Source organism: Thunnus thynnus, chromosome 23, assembly GCF_963924715.1.
Source record: "Thunnus thynnus chromosome 23, fThuThy2.1, whole genome shotgun sequence".
Lineage (NCBI taxonomy): Eukaryota > Metazoa > Chordata > Actinopteri > Scombriformes > Scombridae > Thunnus > Thunnus thynnus.
Genome location: NC_089539.1, coordinates 18304984 through 18321210, shown reverse-complemented (window position 1 = coordinate 18321210; position 16227 = coordinate 18304984). Strand labels below are relative to the sequence as shown.

General features: G+C 39.0%; 1 protein-coding gene across 5 annotated transcripts in view; it reads left to right on the top strand.

The window, feature by feature from the left end:
- Positions 1 to 1192: 1192 nt before the first annotated feature.
- Positions 1193 to 16227, top strand: part of magi2a (membrane associated guanylate kinase, WW and PDZ domain containing 2a) — a 236932-nt gene continuing 221897 nt past the window's right edge. For 2 of the 5 annotated variants that reach the window (XM_067582374.1, XM_067582372.1), the window contains exon 1: positions 1197 to 2014. In XM_067582374.1, the coding sequence (XP_067438475.1) occupies positions 1714 to 2014 (301 nt within the window). In that variant the 5' untranslated portion in view covers positions 1197 to 1713. Of the gene's footprint in view, positions 2015 to 16227 lie in introns of all 5 variants that reach the window. The other 3 variants (XM_067582371.1, XM_067582375.1, XM_067582373.1) reach the window with 3 other exon arrangements.

The window sequence follows — 16227 nt, the reverse complement described above, 5'->3', positions numbered from 1 at the left end:
TTTCAAGGGGAAAGGAATGATACTGCGGCTGGAAAAAAGCAATATGAGTTGCTCTTACTTTCTGAAGTCTAACAGCTAACAGGCTCATACAAGTGTTACTAGGTTAAGTGTTATAGTCTGATAGTTTCTCGCTTCTTTGTCAAACTGTCGGTAAGCAAATGTCAAAAAGAAGAGACATATTTGTGGTATGAAAAACCCTGATTATTGCTGCTCTGCTGCCATGTCAGTGGAAACACCGCTACTCTGCGTCTCTTTCTTTTTTCCTTTTTTTTTTCCATGGAAAGCTGGATTTGGGAAAAGCCTTGCCTCCTCCTCCTCCTCCTCCTCCTCCTCCTCCTCCTCCTCCTCCTCCTCCTCCTCCTCCTCCTCCTCCTCCTCCTCCTCCTCCTCCTCCTCCTCCTCCTCCTCCTCCTCCTCCTCCTCCTCCTCCTCCTCCTCCTCCTCCTCCTCCAGCCTTCACATCCGGGTCAGTTGGGTTGGTTGAAGCTGGATGCTGCCTTCATGTGCTCCTCGTAAACTTCTAAACTTTGAAGTTTGAAAGTTGTAAACGCCTGTCCACGGTACATTTAGGTTTGATTTGAGAAATAAACCCGCAGAGAACAAATGTGTGATGCAGTAAAAGTTATAAAATGTATAATAATGTAAATCTATATTGATCTGTTTATTTATTTAACTGGTGCATTTATTGACTGTAGCACAGGCCAAAAGGCAATTAAATGTGAAACTGAAAAAACAAGTTTATAAAAGGGAGTGAGGTTTTAAATGGTATACATATATAATGATATAAAAAGTTATAATTGATGTCATTATAATTTGTTGGTCAGCTGATAAAACTATGACCCCAACCCTATTTGCCACATCAAATTTTGACTTTATAGAAATATATGTAATTCATTTACGCATGTTATTGGTTGTGAGTTGTTTAATGGCTTTAATGCTTTTTGTAATGACTCAATCTCACAGTTTCCCCTAAATTCTGTTGTACCGATCATTTAATCGTTTGCATACACCAAACGAATCGGTGTCACATTTTAAATCACTCCTCAAAACACACTTGTATAAAGCTGCTTTTAATTCTTGTTTCCAAAGCTTTTATTTCTGTTTTTATTTTTAGTTTCTACTCATTTATTTACTTTTGATTTGTTTGATTCATTCATTTTTATCATTTTTTACATTCATATGTAAAAAACTGCTTGCTCACGGGGGGAGTGTTGGAAATGAAAGAGCACGGTCTTGACCTGCTCTATATGTAAAGTGCCGAGATAACTTCTATCGTGATTTGGCGCTATATTAATAAAATTGAATTGAATATTTGTAATTGCACCTCTAACACTTGCTTTGTTAGCTAACTCTTTGTCTTTTCCCCCCACGACTTTCATTACTTTACTCTATTTTACGTATGCACGTTAAAAAAAAAAAGTGCTACATAAACAAAGTTACTACTATTAAACCTGTCAATTCCGATCTTTGAGACAGCCCCTGAAGGCAGCCCAAGTTGAGCAGCTCTCAGTTATTGCAAAGGCAGACTGATGATCCAGCTGCTGTGCGTGTGAAGTGTGTGCGCTGACATGGATACAACAACTGGCGTCTACTGTTGAAAGTGGACACATTACAGTGTTAACGGTGACACTGCGGAGACTTCAGACAGCGTTGAAACTTCCTCCACGGCCGCACTCATGTGATTTTTTTTTTCTCTCCCCCCTTGTTTGAGCCATGTCCAAAAGCCTGAAGAAGAGGAAGAACCACTGGACTAACAAAGTCCATGAGAGTGTCCTTTGCAGGAATGAGGAGGGGGAGCTCGGGCTGGAGTTGAAGGGCGGCGCAGAGAATGGACAGTTCCCGGTTATCGGCGAGCTTCTCCCGGGTAGAGCGGTCTGCCACAGCGGCAAACTCTGCCAGGATGAACTCCTGCTGGAAGTCAATGATACCCCGGTGGCTGGACTCACCACCAGGGACGTCCATGCTGTGGTCAAACACAGCAAAGACCCCGTCCGACTCAAGTGTGTCAAACAAGGTGAGGTTTTTCAGCTTTCACACCAACTTTCCCGTATATCTTGCTTTTTTTCTCTCTCTCCTTTTTTGGGAAAACCGTTAGCTTTTTTTTTTTTTTTTTTAGCACGCTTTTGTGTTTTGACAGCATTGCTATTGTCTCCCAAAACTGAGTCTCAAGGCTATTGCTCGATGCTTTGAACAAACTAGGTGGAGAAAATGAACTTTTGCGGGTGTTTTTTGTTGCTACAAGTGTTCTGTACTCAGATATTCTCATTTTCTGCACAGCCGTTGTTGTAAAATGGTGTTTTAGACGTGTTTTGGTTGTGTTGGCAGGTCCTGTTGCTATGTGTGTGTACTGTAGTTTGGCCAATAAGGGGGTGTGTTACATTTGAGGCAGTCAGAAAACACACATTCCAGAGTGTTACCTGTAAAAGTATTGATCTTGAATGGGTTTCAGCCTAGTAGATAACTCATAATAACAAATATACAACACCATAATGATGATGGACTCACTGTAATATTTCTAAATGTCATGCAGCCACAGGTTAAGAGAATAGAATATCCAACAGCCTGGTAATAAACATGGGATTAGATCAGATTAGATTGCATTTGTTGTTATTGACTCCTCTCAGATATTTTATCACAAGCCACGTCTGTTTGTTTCACATGCATAGTAGGAAATAAAACAAAAATAAAGTACAGCACACTATTATAAACATGCATGGCCACTAGAAATAACAGTATTATGTATCAATGAGTTGTCATTTTGGCAGATTTTCTTCGCCCCTTTACAATAAATCACAATTAGTTAGCCAATATAAGAAATTTGAATACATTATCTTGAGTTCTGGAAAATTGTAATGGATATTTTCACTATTTTCAGTCATTTTAATGACCAAATGATTCATAGTTTCATTTAGAAAATAATAGCCAATCAATCTTTAATTGATTAATAATGAATAACCATTAGTTGCAGCAGTAGATGTAGAATTTTTCGGATGTGGCATCAGCCCAAGTGTAACCTCCAGACTACTTGAGGTTACAAGTTTGCTTTCTTTCTTGATGGAGAAAATTACACTACATTTGCTGTTTGACCTTTGAATCACATATTATTATTATTATTTTTTTTTTTTTGCAAAGCAGACATTTAAGTATGCAATATTTATTATCCAATTAGTGCCACATTGAGTGGACCAAATTGGATTTGGAAAGGATATTGTACAAATATTAGAGCAAATCCTCAAGTCCTTATTTCAACATTATGGTAGCGTCATGGAAAATGAGTAAACATAAAGTATGATAAGGTCACTGTAAGCTTATTATTGACCGCAACAGACACAGAAGTCACCTCAGGAATGTTATAGCGGAGGTTTTCTACCGGGAAGTGCAGTGGATTGCCTAAGTGAGTGCTGTGGTTTCACTGGAAGGATATGAAGCCAATATTGTGCTGTCCGATGACTTCACAGCTGTCGGAGAAAACTTTGAATTGCAACACAAGCTGTGCCCAGGACACCCGTGTTGACGCTAATATTCTTTTTTAAAAAGCTGTGTAAATTTGCTTAACCCCAGCTGATGAAGTTTCTGCTTGTCAACTTTGTCCACTAGACGTGAAACTCTTACACGTCCCGGCCTCACTTCTCTGGCCGTCTGTGTCTTTGATCCTTGGCAGCTAATGACACTGGTGTCTTGCATTGTGAGCTGAGAGAGGGGGATCTGTGGTCTCATTTTGGGGTAAAAAATCTACAAAACCCTGTAAGAGGCTTTGGATCAAAGTCTTAGTGTGTGTGTTTGTATATGTGTATATGTGTGTGTGTGTGTGTGTGTGTTTGAGCATCACACCAAGGATTTATTCAAAAGGCAGCCAAGCCCATATCAAACTAATGTGTTTCTTTTTTTCATGAAATATTTATATCCCCCAGTGATTGCTGAAGTGATTGATATTCTCCCCCCGCTGCTCAGCTCGTGTTTGCTCGATTGGATGTTTTTAGTGTCAAGTTGTTTGTAATATGATTGAAATGTGCATTAAGTAAATATTATGCGTGAAAACATTTTTATTTATTTATTTATTTTTTTGCAGTGTCCTTACAGCAGTGTGTTCAGTCACAGATATTTTTACTGTCAGCAGAGGCACATCAAACACTTTACAGTCTGTTTCAACAGATTCCTTATTGAAGGAGAGAGAGAGAGCTTCAATTAAGTGCACAGCATTATCATAGAAAGCCAGGACTGACCACTCGTTCTGCTATATTGTAGTCTCATGTTTTAATAATGAGTGGGTAGATAAATCGGACGTATCGTGCTATTTGTGATTTTTCTGTTATTTTTCAACTGTTATAATGCTGAAAGTCTATGTTAAATATGATCAAAGTTCCAACATTTGTGGTGAATGTATGTAGAAATGCAGGGTTTCAGACTGCTATGAACACTTAGTTACCTCAGCTTCCTCTTCGTGTTGATATCAGATTGTTTGCACATGCCCATAAAAAGCCATCCATTTTGTAGCCTTTGTTGCTAAGGTTGTTGCTAAGGTTGTTCACATTGTCCGCTCGCATATTTCAGATCTTATTTTGGCTCAAAAGTGTACGGATGTATTTGAGAAGTTTCCATTTCAAGTAAAGAACGACTTATACTGCGGATATCAGCTGAGACACAGCTTCCGGGAGCTAACCAATCAGAACAGAGTGGCCTCATCGGGAGGGGGGCGGGGCCTTAAAGAGACAGAAGCTCAAACGGCCTGTTTCAGACAGAGGCTGAACTGAGGGGCTGCATAAAGGGCCAGGATAAGATAAATAAGGATTTTTTTGAACTATAAATCATAAAAAGATATACCAGTAGAGCCCCAGAATATAAAGATAGACCTGGAAATGTGCATGATACTTCCCCTTTAAAAATTGTTGTTTATAGTACTTAAATAATATGGAAAACATAGCTGGGTGCCGTCATATAACGGGTGGGTCTGATCTTTCTTTTATCTCAGACTTTACTGTCAATAACTAAATAACCGGTCTATTATAACTGCAAAAACACGTTTAAACTCTGAGAATATCGGTAGAGCTGAAGTCTCAGTCATGTTTCAAGCAAAGAATGCAAACATTTTCTGGTTCCAGGTATTCAAATTAGAGGATTTCCTGTTTTTCTTAGTCTTATGGTAGAAAAAAGAATATCTTTGGGTTTTAGACCGATAGTGGGATTAAACGGGGAATCTGAAGAAATCACCTTGGGTTCTTGGAAATTATGATGGACGTTTCTCAACATTTATTTTCATAAAGGAAATAATGAATCAATTAGAATATAATTAGAAGATTAATCGATAATGAAAATGATTAGTTACAATGATTGTCCTCAAGCCACTTTCAAGTGTGTGTACGACAAGACAACACTGACCCTTCCTTCTCTTATGATCCCAACAACATAGATGAAAGTCGCATCAAAAATGTTCAAATGGAGATTTGCACCAGCTTCTAACTTCTTCTACATAAATTACTGTTAGTGACTATTACTCAAGACTTCCTGAAGGTTAAATTGTTTTTTCAACTGAGGTTTCTCTCCATGCTGTTCGGTCTTAATGTTGTTTTTCCACTCAGCTTTTTTGGTTTGGTAAGAAAAAATTTAGATAAATATTGGGTTTTGTTAGAACTGTTAGACCTTATCACAGTAAGCAGAAAAAAATGTAATTTTCTCAGTCAGTATTGGGTGTACTTGAAAAACTGTTGCATTTATCCGCACAAATAATACTCAAGGATAAAATAACATCCAGCGATAATGACGGGGTCTCACTCTTTTATATTCGGAGCGGCGTTTGTTTACATCACCTGTGTGCTCGATGTTAGGCGAAGGTTTTGTCAAACTCGGCTGGAAACGAAACCTTCGCTCACAGGTGCCTGATATGAGTGTTGAATTGAACCGGGGTTACTTGAGAGAAAAACGTGTTCAGCTGTGCACTTGTAAGGACTAAAACTTCTGGACTTCTTGCATGTCAAACTTCTGCCTGTTTCCAATTTTACCAATCTGAAAATGAGCCTTTTGTGGTGGTAAAATGTATTTACCTCACCTCTCTTGCATGACTGATATATTTGCAATTGAGGATACTTCTACTTTGTCCTTTATTGACAGGAGCCACTGTAAGTAGACAAAACAACAGCCATCAAACATAAAACCTTTCAGTTTAAAATAGACCAGCTACACACCAATGAAACGGCCATAAATTTTGCTTTGTTGTTCCTTTTTTAGCTTCCGGTCAAGGAACGGGGTCACTGACCAGTTTACATGCATGGTCGATCTCCAAAGGTTGTTCATGGCCTTTTTGAATAATACATCAAGTTCTCCTTTGCAGTGGTCCAATGCTTCACTAATGTCACAACTCTTTGCTGTCCCTTTCTCTTGGGATACCTCTGGATATTGGGATATTTTTCATGACGTCTGAAATGCCATGACTCTATCTCATTTTACACTCACACACATGCTCACATACAGTATTAGCTGTTTTATTAGTCTCCTAGGCGAGGATTAGATTAGATTGCCACAGCAATCAGACCTCCCCTGTAGGACATAATTAGGATCTCTACAAAACGCTGATGGGTATGTAAGTGAATTCTCATTAGAGTTAGACATTATGGATAATTCAAGGATGGGACTGAGACTACTTCCTGTGGCTGCTGTGGCCACTGTAGAATTGATTTCAGTAACAGTCACAGTTAAAGCACTGATATACTTGTTTGCATACATGACTGTTTGTTACTTTACCTTACATAAAAGGTACACAGATTATAAATTTGGGATAAAGAGAACACTGGCATTGGGTTGGTATTTGGTATCAGCAGATTAGTGTATCATAATATTATGATATTGGGACAGAAAAAGTCAGATTGGTGGATTTGTAGTATTCTGAGTTTCCCTCAGATTGGTAGTGCACGTTTGCAATTGACACCCTTAAATGCAAATATGTCATTTTGTTGCCATGTTGCCAATGGCCCGTGGGGATGTCTTCAATTTGCTTGTTTTGTCTGACAAACAGTCGAGGATCTTAGGATATTCAATTGACTGTTATATATGTCAAAGAAACAACAGCAAATGCTCACATTTAAGAAGCTGGAACAGGAGAATTTTTGGTACTTTTGCTTGAAAAATGACTGAAATGATTGATTATCAAAATAGTTTTATAAATAGCCTAAATATTATTCATAATATTTTCTGTCGATCGATTAATCGAATAATAGTTGCTGCTCTAAACAAGACATACCTACAAGATGCAATTAAGACCATGAATGGAACTAAAGACAACAACAGTGGTGGAAAATGGAAGGAAACTACTAAAACTTGTTGCTGTTGCCCCTTTTTCGACTGCAATTTTAACATTAACAGCATAGAAAAGTGTTGACGTTATGTTTTTTGTGAGCAAAGTAGGACATTGTAAATGAAGATATTCTGGTGTTGGTGTTTCCCTTATTTATAGTCCAGTGAATGTACTTTTTTAATCCTCAAGGCAAACACAAAGTACACAGGCAAGTATGGGAATATTACTGCTTGTGTCTCAGCCACTTGCTTACACATGCAAGTTTGTAAAAAGCAAATAAATCATGAGCCTTAAAAAATAATTTGCTCTTCTCTTAGTTTGAAGGCCTTTTTAAACAGAGCTGGCAAAATTTGTTGCATCACAAATATCAACATCCACCGCAATGCAAATTTAAGACATTTTCCCCTCTTATGTGAGGGACAAGATCACGGTGAAACAGTTTGAACACATCTTGGAGATGCATGTTCTGGTGTGTCGCTCTGAGCTTTGGCCATGTGTAGGTGAACAGAGGAGAATCTTGCCCGGACCTACTGTCATAAGAATCTGTAACTTCAATCTGCTGTTATGAATCTGGTCGACAGTCATATAATCCACATAGACAGAGGCTGTGGCGATTGTGACTGCTTGAGGTTTTAGTCATGAAAATATTTGAACTACTTGTCGTCACTAGCTATAGGCTACACGTGGCCTTTTCAAGCATCTATTTATAAGAGCAGGTGTGTTATTTTACTGCTAACTTGGTCCAAAGTGCCAACATCTGTATGTAGTTTCTATTTTATTTGACTTTATCAAACAGCTGCCAGACAATAAAGTGAACCTCTCTTGTTGTTACTATACGTTGCCATAAAGCTGCTGTGATATGTGATGAACCCTGTTGCGATTGGCTGAAGCTATCAACCTTGAAGTTAATAAAAGCCGCATTTTAGTAAAGGGAAATCTGTATGTCTTTTTTCATTCAGTGATATGTTTTCAATGACATGCAAATTAATGAATCTCTTAACCTTATATAATCTGCATGAAGAGCAAACACTGACCTTCTCTCTGTATGCGTACCTTTCACTGAGCGTAATTGGTTTATGAATTCCTAAATAATGTTGCCGAAGCCTTCAGATGAATCAGTTTTGCTTCGTACCCCTTGACCCTTTTCCACCATCTATCTCACACGCATACTCGCACTCAATTGCAACAGTTCTGTTTCCTATTTCAGCTCCAGTGAAGGATTAATGCAGCCAGCTACGGAGGCTGTCACCACATCTTTCGCCGCCGCTGTAGCTCTTACTGTAGTTGTGCTCTAGAGCTGAGAAGTGTATTCTGATTGAGCCTCGCTGAGTGGTGTTAGGTGTAGGTACGAGCAGACTCTTCCAGGTTAGCCATAGGCAATCAGTGTGCTGGCTGGGTGTTAGCTAGTGTTGGGGAAAGTCATTACAGCAGCCTGAGCAACGGGGAGCTCATAGTACCTTTCCAGTTTTAAAAAGCTAACAGTGCAGCTCTAGGGATGGCAGTCTGTAGGTCCAATACTTTGGTCCAGAGAAAAATATCTTGACTTACTGAATGGATTGCTATAAAGTTTTGTACAGACATTCATAGTCCAGAGTCAGACTTCGGGGATCCTCTGACTTTTCATCTTACACCACCATCAGGTTAAATTTTATGGCAAAATACCTGCAAAACTAATGACATTCTGATCAGCCTCAGCTGTACTTTGTGTTTAGTGCTAATTAGCCCATGTTAGCATGCTAAGACACTAACCAGGTTGATGAACATGGTAGACATAGCTACTAAGCATTAGCATGATAACATTGTCATTGACTGACTTCTCTAGCTAGTTACAGTAACATTCTGACATGATAAGTTTTGGACTTGGGTTCATTAAAAGTGGTCACTACAAGGTTTACACCAAAGATCACACATGGCAGCCTGATGAAGGATTTCTTGTCTTTATGTGGTCACCTTTTGAGAATTTCATGCAATAACCTACACTGTAATCATTTTCAGTATCTCTGGAATTGGGAAGAGTGGAATTTGTGGTTTACTAAAGTCACAGTAACCCTTAAAATATTTTTTAATGACCATTGTAAACCTGCCTGTTAACCACCCTTTCATCCCAAAGTTGAGCCTTGTCAAAACCGAGTTCAACCCATGTTGGGAGCAGTGTAATGAAGCCATACCTTGTAATACACATGATATGTTCAGATTGCAAACATCTGAAATGTATGAAACTTAAGTTGCAACTGGAAACTTCCTGAGCAAAAGAAAAAAGAAGACTCTTATATCCTATGTATGTTTATTTTTTGCGTGGGTGTGCTTTTCAATTTATAACTGACAGTGGAGGCAGGAAACAGTGGGAGAGACATAGCGGCGAATGATCACATGTGACAAATTTCCCACACAATATGCAAACCCAGTGTTTTTCAGTAATGTAATATGTACCAGGCCTGGAATTAAGTCATTTTTAGGGCAAAGGCCACTTTGACCTTTTATAAATACAAATGTATTGGGACACTGCAACCAAAATGTGGAGCAAAACCAATGGTGCAATAACAATAAGTGATAATTATACTGTGTGAAGACAAAACAGTATTCAATCAACAATTAGGAGTCAGAAAAACAGTGCTGAGTTTATCATTATTAGTTGTAGTATTGTAGCGTTAATGTTGCTAGGCTAGTGGGTGTCTTAAAGTCTGTTGTTAGTGAGTGTGTTAAAGTCAGTCAATCCTAAAAGTGTTTTGTCAGTCCAGTTTAACCTGCAGGAGTTCCTGAAGGCTTGTGTAACTTGCTTTTCTGCGACGGAGGAAATAAATTAATGAAGAGTGAAAATGAGTCCAAAGCGTCTTCAGACATCTATACTGCAGAAATGGAATATGTCAAGCTGCCAGATACCACTTTCACAGACAAGTGTCACAGCAGTCTTATAAATGGAGAAAATCATTTTTGAATGCTTCCAAGAGACTGGTAGGAGAGTGTGTGACTGGTAAACTTAAAAATGCAATGTGTATCAATACTTACACTGTACAGTGTTTTAGCTGCTTGTGGTTATCACATAACTGTTAGCTAATGTTAGCTAGCGGGTTAGCTGTTAATGTTTGTGTTAATGTTACACACATATTTGAGGAAGTGGGAGAAATCTTGTGTTACTGTTGATGTCCAGCCTAATGACGGAGACACTGGGAAACGTTGAGTCTGTTTATTTGCTGCGTTGCATGTAGTTTTAAATGATGCATGCCAAACTGACCATGTGGGTAGTTAATTGTAGAAGGGGCATTATGGCCAAACTTTGGGGCATCCACAGCAATTCTTGCCCTGATGTACCACCAAGACATCTTTTTTTACGTTCTAGCTCAGTCTTGCCTCTTCCTCTCCAAGAAACGGTTTTGTATTTTGCTTTAATGCTGTTAAGTTTTGCTGGTATGTGTGGTATCTGTGTACTGGAGTCAGACCTGCTTTATAAGATTTAAACTGGCTTTATTGTTGACGTTTCAACCAAAACCGGTGCTTGCCTGAGAATTTGGTTGAAACTTGTCCAATAAAACTAATCTAATAAAGAAAGTCCGGATCCATTTTATTGCACTGATCTTTGTATACAGCATCTGTCCCACTTTGGGATTTTCGCATGTGCACTCAACTACCTTTTGCCATTTCATTTCATTTCTGTGCAGTGACCAAATAACCCACAGAATATTTATTAGTGGAGATTGTCTTCTCTGTTGTAGCCCTGTTTTGGATTAAAAGAAGAATCGTGACATTACACGTTCTTGCTCTTCTCTCAAGTCACGAATACAGTACATGACCTCAGCACTTGCATAATGATGTCTCTCGTCTTCTTTGAACATCTTACTAATAATGTTCATACGATGGTTGAGTCACTGTCTTGTGAACTGCATGCTGTATAGCTGGGAGTCCTATATTAGAGCAGATATGTAGTCATTTATACACCCTTAGCTAGTGTCAGCAACGTTAAGGTCAGCCTTACTGCAATCAAAGATGAAACTGTTTTGCAGACAGGAATTCCCAGCATAAGAACCCATACAACAAAAGAACAATTCATAAGACAGCACTGCACACGTTATCCAGTACAGCTCAAGGGAAAACCAGTATGTTATGACACTATCTAATCAATGGACCGTGCCCAAGTAATGGAATGACTGATGTGAGTGATGATGAGTTCGGACTGGTCACCGGTCCGTTGGGGGTTTGAAAGATGGGACAGGGCAATCCCCGAGAATTTGTGTTGAGTCAGACACACACTGTTGCGTGGGAGTGCGGCAGTGATTCTCAGTGCAGTCAGACTCATCTGTCTTCTTGTCAGGGTCCCATTGAGAGTGTTAAGTTGCACCAGCAAATGCAGCACAGAAAGTGCGATACACACACAGACACACGCTTAAAGAGCTGCTGCTATTCTCCAATGTCTGTGTGTGTGTGTGTGTGTGTATGTGTATCACTATATCCCCGGGGCCCGAGCACCACTTACCACATGCTGTCCAATCATGCTTGACAGAGGTTTGGTGGAGAGATCCTGTTGTCGTTGCCTCTGTTACACTGTCTGACTGCCAGGCTCACCTCTGGGGAAAGGTAATGATGGCACACACACACACACACACACACACAAGCTTACTCACACACATAACTGTCTTTCCCTCCTTGTCAACATCAGCCATCTGTTGTGGCAAGTGGAAGTATTCCAAGGATGGAGGAGAAATGGGAAGGGTGCAAACTTTTATGTGTGTGTGTATACTGTACTTGTGAGGTGTGTTGTGAGGTGCTTGTGCTTATTTGTGCTTATGTGGCATTGAATTAAGATTAACTAGATGTTTAAAGCAATCAATAAAACTGTCTCTTCATTGGAAGTAAAGTGCAATTTTTCCCTTTAAACAGTGAAAGAGGATGAAATAACTCTTTTATGACCTTCTCCATTATCTAAGTTTCTATAAATGAATGGTGTCTGGAGCTGCCAAAGAGCATAAAGAAACAGAAAAAAAACAGAAAGGAGTCCTTTACGGTTTAATTATATCAAATTGTAGATGAATGAGAGACCCTGTGCACATATTTGTTTTGGAGTCCATTTCTGTTTCTCTCAAGGCGACTGACTAATCCTCCCTTTTGTCTGTGTTCTTTGTGTGACCGCCCAGGTTTATTTAAGTGAATGTACAGTATGTCATTCAGGTTGCTATTTTCATAAAGTAAGCAGCTCTCAGTTGCTTTGTCCATTTAAAAAGCTTTAATGAATGGACCTACTACTACAGCTCGTCGCATATGAGCCAAACATACAGTATGTAACCTTTGTTATACTGTTTAAGCGCACTTGATGTGTGCAAGGATCTGCTCTTCATGCTGGGTTTAAATTTAAAGCTACTTACAGCTGGATCAATGGCTGCATTTAACAAATATTTTCTTTATTGAATAATTAGGAATTAAAATTGGTTGAAGTAATTCATCATTTAGTCTGTAAAATATCTAAAAATAATGACAAATGGCCATCAGATGTTGGCGTAACCCAAATTATGTCTTCAAATGTCTTATTTTGTTCGATCAATTGTTAAAACAAGAGTCTACAGCCATGCTAACAGTTCTTTTAGGCTGTACATAGGCACAGCAGTGCTTTGAGCTTAATGCTGACCTGCTGGTGTTAAGCAGGCATAATGTTCACCATTTTAGCTTAGCATGTAAGCATGCTAACATTTGCCGATTAGCACTAAACATAAAGTAGAAAAGTTATTAGCTTTGCAGGTATTCGGTCATAAAGAGTTATTGTAATTCATCCTGGGGGGAACATGAATGAGCACCTTATTTCATGTCTGCCCATCCAATACTTGTCGAGACATTTCACCCAATTCCACATATGTCACCCTCATGGTGGCACTAAAAGAAAATTCAGGGGAACTACAAGCATGTAGGATTATTCTTCTGGGAATCATGAATATGCAACAATTCTTGACAATCCTTTTGATAGTTATTGAGATATTTCAGTCTGGACCATCCCTATAGCCTTGCCTGGTTTTTGTCTTCTACAGCATACACATTTGCTCTATAACTCACTTCTCCTGTGTTCTCCTTTGTGAAAAAGAAATCAGAAACCAGTTTATATTTTATATTTTTGGTTTCATGATGGTGCCCCCTATCTTTGCATTCATCATTCATCTACTTAGTTGTCCGTCGAAAGCAGTAACGTTAACACTCTATCATAGGCAGAGCGACGGTCACACTGAGCCTGATTGCATCCTGCTACGCAAGACAAGAGCCACAGACTCTGAACAACAACCCACATTAGCTTTCCTGCTAAAGTCTCCTTCTTATCTGACTTGCAAACATGAACACACGTCTTGTCCTGCACCTTAGCTTGTTGAACAGGCCACCGAACAAACGTTCACTAGGGAAAAGTGCTCCGCTAACTTCTGTTAGCAGGCTAGATAGCTAATTAGTTGCTCAGCTGCAGCTCATTAAACAGCATGTTAACATACCAGCAAATGTCACTCTGTTTAGATGCTGTTGTCGTTCTTACTGTTCAATACCAGTGCTAACAAAACACTGCCCACACAACCATCTGCCCATGGCTTTAAGATACAGCACAAAATGGTTTGCTTCTGTCTCTCATTCTCATGCTATTTGTTGAAGTATTTTAACTTAGAAATGGTAATAAATTAAACTAGTTAAGTTAATTTCCTGCTGTACGACTAATACGTTAATTAACAAGTCGTTTCAACACTTAGGCAGATTCTCTGATTAAAAACAGGTGTTATATTTTATTATGTGAAAAACTCTCCAGATGGCCCAACATATTTAATTCAAAGTAATTTTGAACTAATGGTTCTGGCATTGTTGGTGTGTGAAATGAAGGAGGATTAAACTTCTCATTCATGTTTTTTTAGGGATGCATATCAAACTCACCCACTCCGTCTGAATAGCGGCACTATGGCCGCACTTTTAAGCCTTGTCAGGAGGACGACTGTTTACCTGCGCAGATGGGAGAGGTGGTGGAAGAGAGAGCTTGTGTATCGTGATGATTGATGATTTTGGCAATCCGATAATTACCAAAGCTGTTTTTTGCAGTGAGAAGCTGTGAATTTGAATGAATAATAGGCAAAGCCAGTGTAAGACTTCTCTGTTTTGCTAGAGCTTGTATCCTTTTAGCTGATGTTTTTGTAACTGACATTGACACTTATAAGCTGTAGCGTATTTTAAGCACTGTTTAGTAAGTTATTTATTTGCTGCGTACTGTATATGTACATAGTTTTACATAGACTCCTGGGATGTGTCATTTTTGTTTTACAGGAATGCTCATTTGCCATTAAATATCTCCTTGTGGTGCTTTTTTTCAACAAGTTTCAATGACACCAACTTCGTCCCAGAGATAAGGCGATTCTTCTTATCTTTGCAACAAATCAATGCTGTCATCTTTAGTCAGTGGTTTTTTTTCTTGCAGTCTTGTTTTCAGCCTCTCTCTGGCCTCCTCTCTATCAAAAACCAATCAAAGTCCCAAATAGGAATAGTCCAGACCTATAGCTGCCCGGTAGGCAAATGATGAAGCAAGAGCAAACATCAGTTTGTGGTTGTGAAGCTGTGATGAATCACAAAGTGGCTATGGATTGCTGTTGTGCAACTTGCAAATTTTTTTAGGTGCACCCCCTGGGTTCCATAAGATTTTATAGAGAGAGAGATATTGTAAGATTTCATATTTCATGTTGGAAAAAGTTAATATTTCTACACCCTCAAACTGCCAGTGGTATGAATATAAATGAGAACTAAATGGGATATTTTGGAGCGAAGGCATTTGGGAGGGTGAAATTGGCTGACCTGCTCACAGAGAGAAGGGAATATTAAGCAAACTCCTCAGCCCACACTAGTTGTTGCTGATTCACCAAAAAGGGGGAACAATCAATACAGAGCGATTAAAGCCTTTCTGAGAGCCTCGGTGGTTGGTCTGTCCTTCCCCGCCTATCTCTTGGCAAGGATCAAATTGTCTTGTCTTCTTATTCTACATGGATGAGTGTGTGTGTGTGTGTGTGAGAGAGAGAGAGAGAGAGAGAGTGTTTGCATTTGTAACCATCTCGGTATGTGTGTTTCTGAGTGGATTAGGTTTGGACCAAGATGGATTTTTTAAGGCTCCTTGGGTTCGTTAAACGGTGGGCGAGGAATGACAAAAGACACATTGCTTACCTTGAGCAAGGCACAACACTTGTTACGCTTAAGTCCACCGGATCCGGCTGAGTTCATAATATAGTTTAACAATTATTGAATACATGTTTGCCGCTCATTTAGGTGTGGCAACAGATACTTTGTGGCTGTACTTAAAGAGGACTAATTACAAACACGAAAAACAACATTTGCTGCATGTGAGTTAAGACGAAGACAGCAACAAATAACATTTATTATTAGATGTAAATTTTAATGGAAATACATACAGGTATTGACATTTTCACAAGTGAAGTTCAAACTTTCGTGTCTCTGGAGCATGAAATTTCTTGTGAATGTATAAATAGTAAATGCCTGTAGTGAATTTCAGACTTTTGTAACTTTAAAACTGTTGCAACTTGAGTTTAAAATTATTTCAGTCCAAAGGAGGTTTTCTTAAAAGTCACCTCACAATTTCCCATCTACACATCGCGAGTAAGACATGAGCTAGATATTTCACAATGTCGATGAGCACCTGAGGAGCCTGATTGTTGTATAAGTCTAATATTATCAAATTTAATGGAAGTGATCACAACTTACAACATATTCAGGATCGTATGTACATGGCAGTGGTGAAAAGTGTAATTACACAATCATATATCATCTTAAGAGGTTTGATTACTATATTGTTGCCTGACCAAGAACCAGAAGAAGCACAGTAGAAGAAGAAGATGAATAAACAAACTCTAATGAGTGTAAATATACTTCACAGTTCGCTTTGGCTCCAATTGATTCCCATTTAAAAAGCATCAACTTCTCTCTAGAAACACTTAAGT